The 15,406-nt window shown below is 48.9% G+C and overlaps 1 protein-coding gene across 1 annotated transcript; it reads left to right on the forward strand.

Annotated features, from left to right (window-relative positions):
- The first annotated feature begins 1,211 nt into the window (after positions 1 to 1,211).
- On the forward strand, positions 1,212 to 14,787 carry MMP23B (matrix metallopeptidase 23B). Its single transcript, XM_009956433.2, has 8 exons — positions 1,212 to 1,382; positions 5,341 to 5,486; positions 8,269 to 8,408; positions 9,619 to 9,786; positions 11,731 to 11,895; positions 12,739 to 12,849; positions 13,791 to 13,917; positions 14,613 to 14,787. The coding sequence occupies exons 1-8, from the start codon at positions 1,212 to 1,214 to the stop codon at positions 14,785 to 14,787; spliced, it is 1,203 nt and encodes a 400-aa protein (XP_009954735.1).
- The last annotated feature ends 619 nt before the right edge of the window (positions 14,788 to 15,406 follow it).

The raw sequence follows: 15,406 nt of genomic DNA on the forward strand, positions 1-15,406 counted from the left end.
GCTTTAGCCTGAAAATACATGAAACTTAGAAAATGTCACAAGCTTGGTTATGAACTAGCGGGGGGAAAAAAATTCAAATGAAACCGCTTTTCAATATTAAAAGTGCAAGAAGTTTCTGAAACCTTTCAAATGCTTCAGATACCCCCAGGGATGTTTCCTACTGGCTGGCAACAGAACTACCCCCTCCCTGCCCTTTGCTTGTGAAACCGGGAGATTGCACAGTTCCTTTTCCTCTGCCTGGTTTAGCTGAGGACAGCCCACCTCAGGAGCACTGAGTGTCCAGCGCTTAGTGACCAGACAGAAAAAAGTGCAGCTATTTCTGAAAACCTGAGAATTTCCGAGTAAGCTTTTTTAAAAAAGTCCTGAATTGACTTTGTGTCTGCAGCCTGGAGATGCCTTAAAGAACTCAGCAGCTTAAGACAAACTGACAACTTCTCCCAAGTCAGTCTTCCTGACGTGCTCAAGCTGAGGTGCCTAAAATCAGTATGATTCTGAAAATACTTGTCTTTCTCAGCACGAGAACCCCTTACTGGGTAGCTCCCAAGTAAACAAGAAATTTGCAGGTCCCTTGCCAAGTTTCATGGTAGAGGGAGTTGATGTTTACTTTTATCTGAGTTTGTAAACTCCCTGACCAGAATTTCCTAAGCAGAGAAACCTTGCCTGCTCTCTCACAGCATCTCGTTTTTCATTCTGCTCCTGAAGACAGCCCCTGACAAATGACAGCTCTTCTAGCGTTAAGCATCCCTAATGAAACATTCCAAGGGCATGATGCTGGCTTCTGGATTCCTTTTGCTGCCCCCTCCCCCAATTTTTTTTCATTACATAAAGCTGACAACTGCAGATTTGTCCTCTGTTGATTATACAGTCAGTTAAAGAAAAGAGTTCATGTCCATCCCAGCTTGTTTCACTTTGCTGCTTTTCCTCCGCCAGCCCAACTCTCAGCTGCAGTAACGTGATACCACTTGGCAGAGGCTGAGAGAATCTTTGGCACATCGGAAAGAGGCTTAATGTAAAGTCTACGGGTTTTTTTTTTATTATTATTATTATTTTTTTAGAGCTTTTTGAAACTCTAGTGGTTCTGCACAGCTTTGGCAGTAACTGCAGGGCTGCTCACAAATGCAACTGTGAGCAGAAGGATTAGCAATGCATTCTGTGAAGAGAATGTCTTAGGATCTGCCACATCTCCCTCTAAAAAAGTATTAAAGAACGACATGGATCAAGTAGAACAGCTTTCAGCCACCAGAAGGAAGAGCTGCCTCTCAGTTGACAAGAAAAAGAGCAATGGCTGTAGAACCGTTGTGGGATTTTTATGCATATTCCCTGTGGTGGCTTTGCTGGCTGTGGTGGGAGATCCAGCTGGAGCTGCAGTTCAGAAAAGTCAGGTAGGGGAAAGGATCTAATTCTCAAATGCTAGAAAGGGGAGTGGGGATTTCAAATGTATGTGCATGTGTGTTCTTTTTAGAAGACGGATACATTCAGGAAGCAATCTAAACAATATCTAAATAGCTGTTAAGGCAACAGGATGTGTTTGTGGCTGTTTTGAGTCCCTTTTTGCAAAGGATCCTAAAAGGTAATAATGCATCCAAGTAGAATCAGATTATTAGAGACGTTGTGTGCAGCTTGCAGACAACCAGCCAGTGAAGGCACAAAAGATTTGGGTTGTTTTCCCTCAGAGCTTTGGCTATTCTTCCGAGTACCTCTGATTTCCCAGCCTAGTGTGATGTGGCACACATATATTCCGATTTCTGTAGCAGCTGAGCTTTCCTAGGAGCTCCAGAGGCAGGGCTCGTGGTGCAAGATCTAAACTGGGGGTTAACGCTGGACCCACAGAAACTATTAGCTGATATTAACTCTCTTTCGAGGTCCATCCACTAGCAAGCTATGCTGGGACAGGCTGGGATTTGGGGGGGGACTGTAGCAAGGCTCTGGGGGTCTCAGAAGCTGATTTTAATTTTTGCTTTTAGCTTAATTTTAGCTTCTAATTTGATAAAATAACAATTCTTCTCTGAGTGTGCGCATCTTCTCCTGCTGTTTGTGTCTGTGAAGGTCCTCGGGGCTCTTTATTTAAGTCACAGAGTTACGTTACTGTTTACTTTGTGAGAGAGGAACTGCATGACTAGGGGAGAGAGGGGAATGAATTACATTCATTACAACTCCATGAAGTCAATTAATGGAGGTCTGACTGCACAGGGAGAATAATGTGGAGCCGGGATGTTGTCCAGTGCCTGCCTTTATCTGCTTTGGTGCCTTGCAGTTGTGGAGAGAGACAACTGAAAGCCCTGTCCCTCTAGTACCTCCCAAGCTTTTTGCATGTTTGAGACCTTAACCCACAGTCAAATGGGTTTCCTCCTGGGAGTAGCTGACCTCTTCTCCAGTTCGGAGTATTCCCATAGTCTTGGTTCTTTGGCATCCAGACAGATCCTTTGATTTCAATTATACGGTGAAATTTTTAACTAGGTCCTTCCATTTCTCTCAGAATCCTACGTCTGAGCTACATCATATGTGTGGTACCCCAATTCGTTTTGCAACACGTTCTTAATTAAAAGCATCCTGTTGCACGAGTGGTAGGTAGAACAAAGACTAGAGTAGAACAAAGGCCGAGCAGAATGTTTGAGCAAGAGCGCTCGACCCTCTGCACCTTCCTTGGCCTAGTGGCTGGGTCAGATACAGGTTTCAGTGGTTGCTGCTGGGCCTGAGTCACGCTTGCTTTGTTTTGTATTTTGATGGTAAGCTCACTAGGGACACAGATTTTATTTCCCCCCTTGCTCGTTCAGCACTTATGGCCTTAGGGTTTTAGGCTGAATGGCTGTAGAAGACACAATAGTTTTTCTCCCTTGGGGCTGCAGGAGTTTTCGTTGTAGGAGGAGAAGCCAGCAGGCTGACCCTCTGATTTTCCTCTGCTGATACCCGGGGGGCTTTAAGAAGAGCCTCAGGATTTCACCCTACGCTGGTGTAGTTTAACAGCCCGGTGGCAGATCAGGCAGTGTCTGTTACTCAGCCTGTGGAGGTTGCAGCTCAGTGCGTTATCGTAACGGTGCCAGTTGGGCTGTGCATTACAGAGGCTCGAAAGCAAATGCACTGCGCGTTCTGCTGGCTTTGCTAAGGAGCAGGAGCGTCTATCACGAGGATAGACAGCTCCTGAGGAGTGTTAATACCTTACCTCATCCCATCGTGGACTCGGAGCCCGTAGACTGACGGAATTCACAGTACTAGCAATCCTGGGCTGTTCCTGACTGATGCCAGAATGAATCGGCCCCAATACTGGCAAGGGATTGTAGGGAAAACAACAAAGGCAGAAAGGATTTGTCTAATTCTACCCTACTTGAAAGAACTGCAAAAAAACCTTATTATTATCCTGTAATTGAGCTGATTTTCGCCAGGCTTCTCTTACAGCTCCAAGAGATCGTTGACACGCAGGCTAGCTGATCCTCCACCTTGCCTGTGCTGCTCAAAAGGATGCAAAATATTCCTTTCGTGTCAAGGGGAAATGGCATTCTCAGAGTTGAATTGGAGGTAAAAGCCACTGGAGGTGAAGGGAGAGGGACAACAGCCAGTGTACTCGCATCACACGAGCCTTGGTGAAGAGGGGCCTAGGCCTTGAGCTGAGTGAACCAAAAAGCACGGGTTCCGCAGCCAGATCCCTTAATACAGCGAAGTGATGAAGGTTGAAATGGAAAAGTTATCCTGGGGGTTCTTTCCAGAGCAAATTGGCATTTGAAGGCTCCCAGAAATGTGATCAAATACCCTGCCAAAAGCTTGCAGCTTAGATGGCAATCGATAGGACAAGAGGAAACGGCCTCAAGTTGCGCCAGGGGAGGTTTAGATTGGATATTAGGAAAAACTTCGTCACTGAAAGGGTTGTCAGGCACTGGAACAGGCTGCCCAGGGAAGTGACTGAGTCAGTACCATCCCTGGGGGTATTTAAAAGACGTGTAGATGTGGCACTTAGGGACACGGTCCAGTGGTGGACTTGGCGGTGCTGGACTAACGGTTGGACCGATGATCTCAAAGGTCTTTTTCCAACCTAAACGGTTCTGTGATTCTATCTCTCTGTCTCCCAGGTGTTGTGCCCTGGCCCTTGCATTCCTTACATCCAAAAGCTGCTGATTTCAGCTTGGGAGTCAGACCCAGGGCTGAGCTGGAAGAAAGGCTAAAAGACTGTCCTTCTAGGAAAGAAAGATACTGAGATTAGAGCAAGGTAGGAACTAGTATGGCTCACAGACATGAGCAAGGGAGACAGCTTTCCTGTTAGGATAGTCCCTCAGCCCGTTACCAGCCATGCCTAGCCCTGGTCCTTTGGGCAGTATCTGGCAGCTGTTCCTTCAAGCTCCTTGTCTTCTCTTGCCGTTGGCTTGCTGCGAGACCAGGGATATGCTGGTTGGACTCAGAGCGTCAGCTCTTCCATGAGCGAAAGGAAAACAGTTTTTGCTTTCTGCAGAATGTGCTGTGAGGCTGAACAAACTCGTCCTGGTACAGCTTTTGTATCGTTGCCACTGTACATACCGCTTATTAAGTGTCCTGGTGCCTCTGGAGCAAAGATGACCCAGAGCTATTCAGTGTCTTAGTCCTGAAAAGGAGAGGCAGAGCAGGTAGACTTCCAAAGAACCGTGTTGTGTCCCATTCTTTTACCTCCCACTACTCAGGACGAAAAGGCTTTTATAGTTTTGAGTCAGACCTGTCATGAAATTTGATGTCTTTTACTGTATGGTGGCTTTAAAAGCACTCCAGGGTTTCCAGAGCTCCTATTTACTTTGAAGGCATTTCAGATCCACAGTGCAGCTTTATAAAGAGCTCTCTGCACAAAGCGTTGCCTGTTTTACTCATTTGTCCGGTTTTTCATTTCTTCTGTGGTGAGGCTGGAGAGCAACAGCAAAGTGAAAAGGAAATGAAAACTTTCCAGGAGGAGCTGCAGCACTCGCTGGGGCCAGGAGCCTGCTGAGGCCTCGTTTCTGCTCCGTCTGTGCTGCGCTCCAAGAGAGCCGGGCGGCTGCAGTGCCCGATCCTGGAATTAGGCAGCAGCTCGAGGGAGCCTGCAGCACTGATCCTCTGTGGTCCAGTGCTGAGGAGTGCTGCCCCCTTCCTTTCCCTGCATGCCTGAACTAAGACGTGCCCCAAGAGCTCCTCACAGTCTAGCCCCTCTTTTGCTCTGTCTCGGTTTTGTTCCGCACTTGGCAAAGTCCTGACCAGCTGATGCACTGGTCTTGCCTCCTGGACACCCATAAGGGAGCACCAGTTGTGCTCCCCAGCCTCCAAATGCCCCGTACCTGGTAGTTCTTCGTTTACACCGTTCAACCCTGCAGTCTCTCCCCTCTCTTTCAACCTCCTGTTTTGTCTTTTAAGGAAGACGCCACATCACCCGGTCTTCATGGAGCGAGTGCTTCTGCTTTGCACAGTCCAGCTTTCCCACCTCGGCCTCCAGCACGGAGAAAACGATACACGATCACACCGGGGCACTTGAAATGGGACCACTTCAACTTGACCTACAAGTACGGACGTGCCTTAGCCCTAAGAGTTCGCTTTTTCTAAGCAACGCTGGGGGCTGAGTTTTTCCTGCCACGGGTATAGATATTAACCATGTGAATACTGCTAACCCACCTGCTAGCGAGTGGAGAGCGGCTAAAGCCACGCTGGAGTAGGAAGTGTTTCTAGAAAATGCTACACCTCACCCCAGCGAAGCCTCGCCGCCGCGCTGGAAGCTAGTGGCACACGTGGCTGCGTGCTGAGGCTGCTTACAGCAAACCTGGAAGTTCAGGGGCAGATTCAGGCTTCCCAGAAGTAGGGACTTCCCTCAGAAGGCAGTGAATTGAGTACTAACTCTGTCACGCTGGTATTTTTTAAGAGGGTTCCATACGAACCTAAACCATCACTGAGGGAAATGGCTGTTGAGAGGTTCTGTGATTTCAGGAGGACAGAGCTGTCTCAGGGCTGAGTGCTTTTAGGAATCTCTTTCTCCCTGTTCCCTTCGGGAAAGGATGCCAACTCTTAGGTTACTAACAAATAAACAATGAAAAGCCCTTGGCGATTCGAGGGTGGGTGAATGTTAACCCTGGTATTTTCAGACGTTTCTGCCAAGGAAAAGGGTCGGTCCAGGTGACTGATCTCCAGCTGGGTTTACCACTGCTCAGACCAGCAGCGTTTCAGCAGGACCCTCCAGCAGTAGCGTGGTCTGGTTTTGATATGATGGAGCTTTGGAAAGGTGCAGTGCTAGTCCTACTGTCAGCAAGCAGGCTGTTCGGAGCCAAAGTTGATGGGGTCCTACGGATTTCCCCACTGAACTGTTGTTTCTTGCTGCTGTCTGGCTCTGCTGCTACCACTGGCATAACGCAGCGTTGATCCTCTTTGGGGTTTCGCCGTGGAGCAGCTCTTCCTGAGCAGCGGCTGAACAGCCCCTGAGACTGTCCAGCGCGATGGGCGGTGGTGGCAGCATCCTGAAAAGATGCTTTTTTCCTCCGGGAAAAGATTAATGGCGTCACTGAATGTTTTCCAGGAGAGCTAACGCGAGTTTGGGCAGAATAAGGTTCAAGGAATCCCCTTGGAAATGGTTTCGTAGGATGAGGCTGGCAGGTAGAGTCAGACTGTCACAGGAAACCTCAGACCAGCAGGAGGCCTGGAGGTGTGACTGGAGAAAGGCCTGTGGCTCGCTCCTGGCTGAGTCTGCACCTTCCTGGAGACGCAGGCGCCAAACAGGTTTCGTTCAACGTCTTACTTCAAGGTGCTTTCAGCGCGGCTGCCAACTCCAGCCACTCCTGGCTGTAAAGTGCAGAGCAAGTCCCAGCTGTGACCCCTCAAGAGAGCTGCCGTCACTCTGAATGGCAGCTCTGTCTGAAAAAACCTGGAAGTGGCCTCCGGCAGCAGCACTGGGTGTCGCAGCTTTGTCTTGGCATTGGGCTGAGGACGTCGTGGTGGAGCTGCGAGGGCCTCTCTCGCTCTCTGGTGCTCAAAAACCGGCCAGACTGTGGCTGTAAGGGGCGGGAGAGTTTCCTGTCGCCACCAAAGAGCGAAGGCAGGCATTTTGAGCTGTTTGCCGTGGGTTTGCCTGAGGCGGTGGGGGTACGGAGCGAGGAGGGCAAGCGGGGTGAGCAGGACAGCAGCGGTTGCGTCCGTTGAGAGCTCCACGCTAGCCCCTTTCTTCTCCCCAGAGGCAGGAGGGGAGTATCTGAAGGTCACCAAACGCAGGCCGGGAAGGTAGTTTGGAAGGTGTGGCTGGTGCTGCCGGGTAGCTGTCGCACCAAAGTCTCGTCCCCCTGTCACTGGCCTCGTCTGCTCGGCGTGCGGCGGCGGCCTTGTTCCGTGGGTGATGCTGCGGTGCCGGCCACAACGCGTCGGCTTCCCGCTGGACAGCAGGGGCTGGTTCTGCCTGTCGGCCCTCACGAGGAACGAGCGGGCGGCCTGAACCGGGCTCTCCACCCTGAGCAGAGAACGTATCTCCCTTTGCGCTCGTCCCCCACAGGCTAAGCCTCGTGATAGTCTTAATTGTCCAGGTTTACACTCATTAACAGCCTGGCTTGATACGAAACCTTCTGCTCCCTTTAGGATGTGCTGGGACGAAGGGAGAACATAAACAGCATAGCTAAAAAACAACCAGAGGGGATAGCAGAATATTCACAGCTTTTCCCAATTGCTACACTTCAGGCAATTCCCTGAATGCAGATCTTCTTTTGGGACAAGGTAAGTTTCTAGGAGCCATCTGTACGTTTCCATGGGTCTGCCATCCTGCACCAGTAGTTTTCTTACGGTTCAGCTGTATCTGTACCTGTGGCCTAAGCAAAAACCTCTCGAGTCTCCCAAGCAATGAGATTTTTTTTTTTTTTTCCCAAAGGAAATAACTACTTTTACTACCAAACCTTTGATATTCTTTGGAACCCTCCTCCAAAAGTTCTGCCTGAGAGTCTTCTAATTCAGCGCGTAGCCCAAGCGTTAGCATCAGAGTTACCTGGTCTGCTGCCGAAATGCAGTTGTGGAGGAAATGCAACAGCCTGGGAGATGTTAGGATAAAAATGGTTTTCCAGGAGAACCTGGTCTAAAACGATGGGCTCGAGGAGGGACAAAAGCTGTAGTCCAGAACATGTGATTGTAAAGGATATCACTAATATATCAGTCCCTGTGGGGTTTTTATTAAATACTCTTAATACCCAGTTCAAGCTGCTACTGTTTGGAACCTGTTAGCGCGAATGGAAAGACCTGATTGTCTGATGCAGCCTTGAGAGCCTTCAGCTGATGTTGGAGAAAGGAATGGCCTTTTCCTGAAGTTGTCCTGTGTTCCTACAGAATCCTGTCCTTTCCGAGGAACCTCATAAACGCCAGGGACACGCGCAGGGGACTGGCGGCTGCGTTCCGAATGTGGAGTGAGGTTTCACCGTTCAGCTTCAGAGAAGTGCCGCGCCACGTCCCTAGTGACTTGAAAATAGGTAAGACTTGCACGGGCTGCTGGACTGACGGGACTCTGTTGTGCAGGTTAACTCCACAAGGGGCTTCTGGAGTTTCAGTGCGTGAACCAGGAGTTCAGAGGCAGGAGACAGAACTCCTTTGCTGTATGGGCTCAGCAGGGCCTCTTGGACAAGAACCCGGGGCATGTTTTGCCTTTAGTCAGGTAGAGAAACTACTTTTAGTTGCTCTGAAGAGGTGTTAATGTCATAATTAACACGTCCTGGGAACCTTTAGGTATTTGACAAGAATTAACCCTCAAAATCTGCCATGGGGACAGGATTATCTCAGACGGGGAAACTGAATATTGAAAGGTGAAATGACGCATCCAAGGTCACACAGAGCCAAAGAGCGGGTGACGGATTCCAGTTTGTTTATGGCTTTAGTCTCCTTTTTGCTGATCCTGTCGAAGCACCAGCTTTTCTCTGTCCTCTCTCCCCTCCCCTTCCTTCTGCCCCTGTATCTCTGTGCAGTAGTTACTTCCTGAGTCTCTCAGGCCTAGAAAAATGTTAGTGCTGAGGCGTTATCTGCTCCGTCTCAACCCCAGATGTAAATTCTTCCCGGGATTTATGGTCTGTGGGAAATAATTATTTCCTGTGCAGATGGCAGCAACGCTGAGATAACCGGGAGATTTACCGTTGTTTCGCAATCTGGTGTTGCATGGCGCTCCTTGCAGGCACGTGATACCCCTTCCCAGGGGTCTGTCCGGCTGCCACGTGGGCTCCAGGTGGCCCAGTTCCAGTGGGCGCAGGGTACGCTGTGATCACGATGCTAGCAAAAAAAAAAAGACAGCCAGCAGCTCTGACTTTCAGGCTATTTATGTTTAAAATGGAACAATTAATTCCTGGGGTTATCCTCTCGCTGCCCAGCTTCTCCCCCTCCCCCCCCAGAAAAAAAAACCCAAAACAACAGTTCCACGTGACGTTGCAAGAAGAGCTCAGCGTTCCTTTCTGGAAAGCAGACTCCTTTGTGTCCGTTGGAAACAGCTCTGAACCCAGGGCCGTCGCAGGGCTCAGTTTGCATCACGCAGCCGTCGTTCCCCCACGATTGCTTTGCGCATTTGTGGCTCTCTAGGCTGGAACCCACGTGGGGTACCATGAGAGATGTTTTTTAGTAAACCACGAGTTTACAGATGACTCTGTCCTGGGTGGGCTGACCCTGCCAGCTACGCTAAATCCGCTGCTTTATCCACAGGCTTCTACTCCATCAATCACACAGACTGTCTGGAGTCTCTCATTCACCACTGCTTCGATGGAACGACAGGGGAACTTGCCCACGCCTTCTTCCCGCCCAACGGGGAAATCCATTTTGATGACCACGAGTATTGGATATTGGGGAATACCCGGTTCAGCTGGAAAAAAGGTAACACGCGCGTGTCCCGGGGAGCACATGATTAGTGCCCGTAGGGATTTGTATTTCAGCGCTTGTTCTGCGGTTTGACCTGGTGTGATAGGAAAGGGACGACTGAAATGGTTGTGATTTTCCTGTAGTTTTGGAAGGTTGTTGGTCTTACTGTCACGCACTGCGCTGCTGTAAGGGAGCGTGCTTGGTGGCAGGGCTGTCCCTCTCTGAATAGTTCACTGGACAGTTCAGCCACGTACTCCGTAACGACATCTGGCTTCTGCCCAGGCAGGTGAGAAGTGGCTGAGAAGGGTCACTTTGTATTGCTTCAGCTTGCTGGCACGGCTGCTCACCTTTGTTCTCCTGGGTCCATAGTCATTTTTGGGTTTGTGGGCACCTCAAAATGTCTGTTACTTACAACTTGGGTTTTTTTTCTTCTTGTTAAAGCAGTATCAAAGCTAACCTTTAATTAAAAGCAGACGGTCCCTGACTAACTGGCAAATTCGGTTCGTATTATATGACCAACTCAGTACTTTTTTTGAACATAGGATATTCTGCTTTTCACCAAATAAAAAGGTGGTGGTGGGGGAGATTTTAAGTGACAGAGAGGGACTTCTCCCATCCTTCTTGTTTTCCAAAGCACAGCAGCAGATGAGATCTAGGGCCAAAGACCGAGTAGAGATGGTTTTTAAAGCAAGAATGTCAGTGCGTATCGAGAAAAGAGCCGGTCAGATTACATTTTTGCAAAATATTCAGCTTTGAAAAGATGCCTTTCACTATCAAACTTCTGAAGTCTGTGAACTGTATCAACTGGCAGTGGTTGTCAGGGAAAATAAAAACCAGAGAGTTTGGTAACAAACCTATGCCTCGGAGTTACAGAGTTATCAGGGACCAGTGTGTTTTTCTAACCCTGTTTTTCTGCAAGCAGCTGTTGAAACAGGGATAGGCACTTGCAAATCGTGATTCTTAGTGAAGTTTTATGAGGATTATGGAATAAATCAGTGTCCTGAGTGCCAGCTCTGCCACTGACTCCCTGTCATGGCAGTGTAACTCTATTCTTTCATATGGAGGCAGTCATGCAGTTGGTTTGCGTACAATCCAGTCACCTCTGTGAAGCAGTAATGACACTTCTGGCTTCAGAAGGTCAGCGTGAGGCCGAGACGATTAATACTTGTGCACAACGCTTGCTTCTCTTTCCAAAGCTGCATTAGCATAAAGAAGGATGGGAACAAAGCAGAAGGAAATCCTTGTTCTTCCGAGTCACGTCAGAGAGATTTAGCAGAAGTCTTTAAGAAGAGCCCAATAAAATCCACCCACTAGGGATTCCTGGTTAATGTACCGGCAACTTAAGCACATGTGCGAGCTCCCCCTTTCAGATGCCTCCTTTCCATAAGCAGTTGGATTTATCACAGGAACAGTGTGAGGTTCTCGTGGCCTGTCGTTGTGCAAGATACCGAGGTAGGTGTTAGTAATAACACCCCTGGTGAGTCAGCCTTCAGTTAAAATCCCTCGCTGCTGGCAGCAGGCTTCGCCATGCTACCGAGAAACTCGAGTCTGACCTATGGGGGATGCAGAGGCTTTTTCAGACTGGAATATTCCAGCCAGCCAGCTTGTTCCCAAGCAGCCGTTTCCAGTTACAGCTCAGGGCTGTGGGAGCAAAGCAGAAAGCTGACGAGCAGCGGTATTACGTGAGGCGCTCGCCTTCATGTCAAACATTGCTCTCTCTGTCAGAGCAGCCCTCCTGTAGTCTGGCATTGCTGCTCTGTGTCCCGCTGCTTGAAACGAGAGGCACGTGGAAATCGTTCGCTTGTTTGCACCCAGGCAGCTACAGAGCAGATGAAACTGGGGCAACCTCTGATACGACCGTACCGTCCTAGTGCTAAAATTATTTCCTCTGGTTTTACACCAGGCTTGGCAAACGTGCTCCACCGCCCAGTGCCAGCTCTTCTTCCGTTCCTCTTCCAGGTGTTTGGCTTACGGATCTGGTGCACGTCGCAGCTCACGAGATAGGACACGCCTTAGGACTCATGCACTCCCTGAACCCCAACGCCCTCATGCACATCAATGCCACTTTGACTGGGAAAAAGACCATCTCTCAGGATGAAGTCTGGGGAATCCACAGACTTTACGGTAAGGAAGGCAGTAAAGGTTTGCCTCAGGCATCCCCTGGATCCTGTGGAGCCCTCCTGGTGTGAGACCCTCGGTTGGCAGGACTAGGCTGTAAGCCAGGGAGCAGTAGGCAGGGGGGGATCTTACTCCTTTTTTTTGTGCAAAGCAGAGCTGAAAGGAGCTGTAGCACAGTGCCTTTCCAGCACTAGCAGCTTCAGCTGTGACAGGCAGGAGGCTGGAAGTCTTACAGACTTCCCGCCTCCGCAGATGGTGGTTCTGAGAACAGGTTTCAGAGGGGTCAGTGCACGCTGTGTCCTCGGACTGCTGGGAGCTGCTCCAGCAGAGGCGCAGGCCCCGTGCCTGTGCTCCCACCCTCTGGGCAGGGACTCTCTGGGCCTTTTGCCCTTTGGCTTATACAAGATAAAAGGGCAGTTTTAGCCGTGGAGAGCCCTGACGTGCAGAAGGGGAAAGGGAAAGCCCATGTGCAAGGGCAGGGGAAGGCAAACCCGCTGTTAGTTACTCTCTTGCATTAACGCACGATGACAAAACTCCCCACAAAGCAAACGGGCTGCGGCAAGGTTCTCTCAAGCTCTGCCACTCTTCAAACGTTACCTCGTGTAGGACTTAAAAACAGCAACTCTCTTGAGTCACTGATGTTACTGCATGAATGTAGCTCAGGATCCAGCCCCCCTGCTCATACAGTAGTGGCACCTCGTGCTATTTGTTGCACTCCTGTTGGGTCTTTCCTGTCTCCCGGCTCGACCCTTTACACCGAACAAGCTGATGTAGACGAAGTGTCAGTTTGTTTCTCAGAGGGAACTGTCCATCCCAATCCCCCTCATGCCTTGTCTCCTTCCGTTTCAGGCTGTAAAGACAGATTATTTATGTGCCCAGCGTGGGGACAAAAAGGTTTCTGCGAGAAACGCAGGAAGCTGATGAAGAAGCACTGTCCCTCCACCTGTGACTTCTGCTACGGTACCGAACTTCTGGGCTCCTGGGTGGGGTTTGCACAGAGGGAGGAGGTAACAGTTCAGGAGTGTTTGCTGCAGGGAGAGGCAGGACCTTAATTCCATGCGAGAGCTCAGTGGGTGGAAGCGACTGGCCCCGTCCAGCTCTAATGAGCAGCGCAGCAGCGACGGCCGCTGGTACGCGTGAGCCGAGATCAAGGCTTGGAAATAGGGAGCAGCATTTGTGGACTAGAACATCAGAGTGTCCCGTTCTTCTCTGGTTTAACTGAACCGATGACAGGGAGTTTCTGGAAACGCAGCCACGCCGTGTGCCTCCGGCTGCTTCCCTTTCGGACCGAAGCGAGATGCCGATGTGTTGAATTCAGAGCTGAGTGATGCAGGACAGCTCCTGCCGCAGTGCCGGGCCATAAACAAGACAAATGACATCTCCAGCACGGCTGGACTTGAGCAGTTCTGCAGAAAATGAGATCAAGTGTGTTAATCACCTTATCTAGTCTCTCAGTTTTGTGGATCCAGGTACGGGACTAAGGCAGGATCAGGTCGAGTTACTGCAGCTGCGGAATTAAGCTTCAGATCAAGACCTACTGACCTTAAGACGTGCCGTACAACTCCTACCTCTTTTTCCAGTACAGAGGTATTTTTTTAGACCAGATTAATGCCAGGCTTCAGTCAGATAATTCAGTATGGGACTGCTCCCATACTGAATGTGCTCTTCCATAGACAGGAAACAGGGAAGATTTTTACCCATCTCTGTCAGGTTACGTGCCACAAAATTGTTATATTTGCATATGAATAACGTTACCTGTCGATCCAAGAATTGCCCAGTAGGAGGCATTTTTAAATGAATACTTTCAAGGTTTTCTGTGAAAGCGTTTTGGAATGACTTAAAGCTCAATAATGACAACCTTTTAACTTTGGCCATTTCTTTCTCTCCCCTCTGGTGGACAGAATTCCCGTTTCCCACGGTCCCCCCTACTCTGCCCCCGCCAAGGACAAAGACCAAGACTGTTTCTGAAGGCAGGAATGTCACCTTCCGCTGCGGACAGAAGATAATTCATAAAAAAGGCAAAGTCTAGTAAGTGCTCGATCATTTATTCCAGTCCTTTAGGAGACTTGGTGGCCTACATCCCGAAAGGGATGAGGAAGGATGACAGAACAGCGTAAACAGGGGTGCAGCGTATCTCCTGGAGCACGTCGCTGTCGCGTTGGGCACCAGAGCAGAGAGAGGGGTGGCTGGCTGCCTGTGAGACGGGAGTGTGCAAATCCTGCTCCCCACAGCATTGCAAAGCGTTTAGTCTGAAAGCAGAGCTAGCGGCAGCGAGCAAGCTGAGTTGGAAAAGGATAAAATCCAATGCACCTCTGTAGCAAAGATAATTCTTACCATCAAGTCAAATTCCCTGGCCCATATTCTGCAAAAAACTTTAATTTACCCTTTCAGCTAATAGATTGTTAGCCCTGGCTAATATAACAGCCTGTTCTTTCTGGATGTATCTAAAATTGAGAGAGATACACCCAAGTCCATGAGTTAGTTCAGACTGAGAACCCGAATTCCCATCAACTTTCAGTAAGACTCAAGCTCAGAAATTTCTCAGGACAGGGCCCTGGTACAACTGCCACATCGTAAAATTGAACCCTGTTTTGTTCAAGTCCCTGCTGTGCTGCAGCCTTGCTCAGCAGAACTTGCTTACTAGGAGAAACAAGAACCCCTAACACATACTGCATTGTACTAGACACGGTGTGGTTTAATTTCTATTCTCTTTCTTATGACAGCTGGTATAAAGATAAGGAGCTTCTGGAATACTCATATCCAGGTTACCTGTCCTTAAACGAAGATCACATGAGCATCATTGCAAATGCAATTAATGAAGGAACTTACACTTGTATAGTGAAGAAAAAAGAAAGAATCTTGACTACTTATTCCTGGAGAATCAGACTGAAGCACTAACAAGGGCCTCGGAACGAGCACTTCACTAACTGCTCGTTCTGTTTCAAATTCAGAATGTTTCTTTGGCGTTTGATGATCTCCCGTAGCGCAACGGAACTTCTAAATCAGCCGCTTCCATGCCCTGGGCAAAAGAGACTCTGAGACCCGATTACTGGAACATGAAACTTTTGCAAATCGGTTTTAATGATACAGAATTTATCAAGTACGTGCTGTACAGAGAATTAAAGATTTCTTTTTTTTTTAAAAAAAAAAAAAGTGAAGTGCCAGATTTTGCAGTTAAACCATGTGGATCGCTGCGGACTGCTGAAAACCCAAGAATGTAACTCTTCATCAGCCAAACGGATGAACAGACTGACAGCTCGGCTGTGCTGCAATGGAGGCAGAGGTAGTGTGGAAGGAAAATGACCTGTTACACTCTGTAAGTGTTTTGCTGCCATTTTTTTAGATCCTGCTGCATAGAACTAGAAGAACTTGTAAAAAAAGTGTAAGACCTAATATTACTTTTTTTTTTACTTGTCAGAAGGAGGATGCAGGGTCACAACAAACCCTTTCTAATTACTCCACATTTCAACACATTCAAATACCCACAGAATGTTTTTTTTTTCCCCCGATTTGTATT

This window comes from Leptosomus discolor, chromosome 20 (assembly GCF_034619465.1).
Source record: "Leptosomus discolor isolate bLepDis1 chromosome 20, bLepDis1.hap2, whole genome shotgun sequence".
NCBI lineage: Eukaryota > Metazoa > Chordata > Aves > Leptosomiformes > Leptosomidae > Leptosomus > Leptosomus discolor.

Coding starts and splice junctions, on each gene's coding strand:
- MMP23B (XM_009956433.2), top strand. CDS start 1,212: ATGGATCAAGTAGAACAGCTTTCAGCCACCAGAAGGAAGAGCTGCCTC. Junction 8,409..9,618: donor CCCTAGTGACTTGAAAATAG/GTAAGACTTGCA, acceptor CTTTATCCACAG/GCTTCTACTCCATCAATCAC. Junction 9,787..11,730: donor CCGGTTCAGCTGGAAAAAAG/GTAACACGCGCG, acceptor TTCCTCTTCCAG/GTGTTTGGCTTACGGATCTG.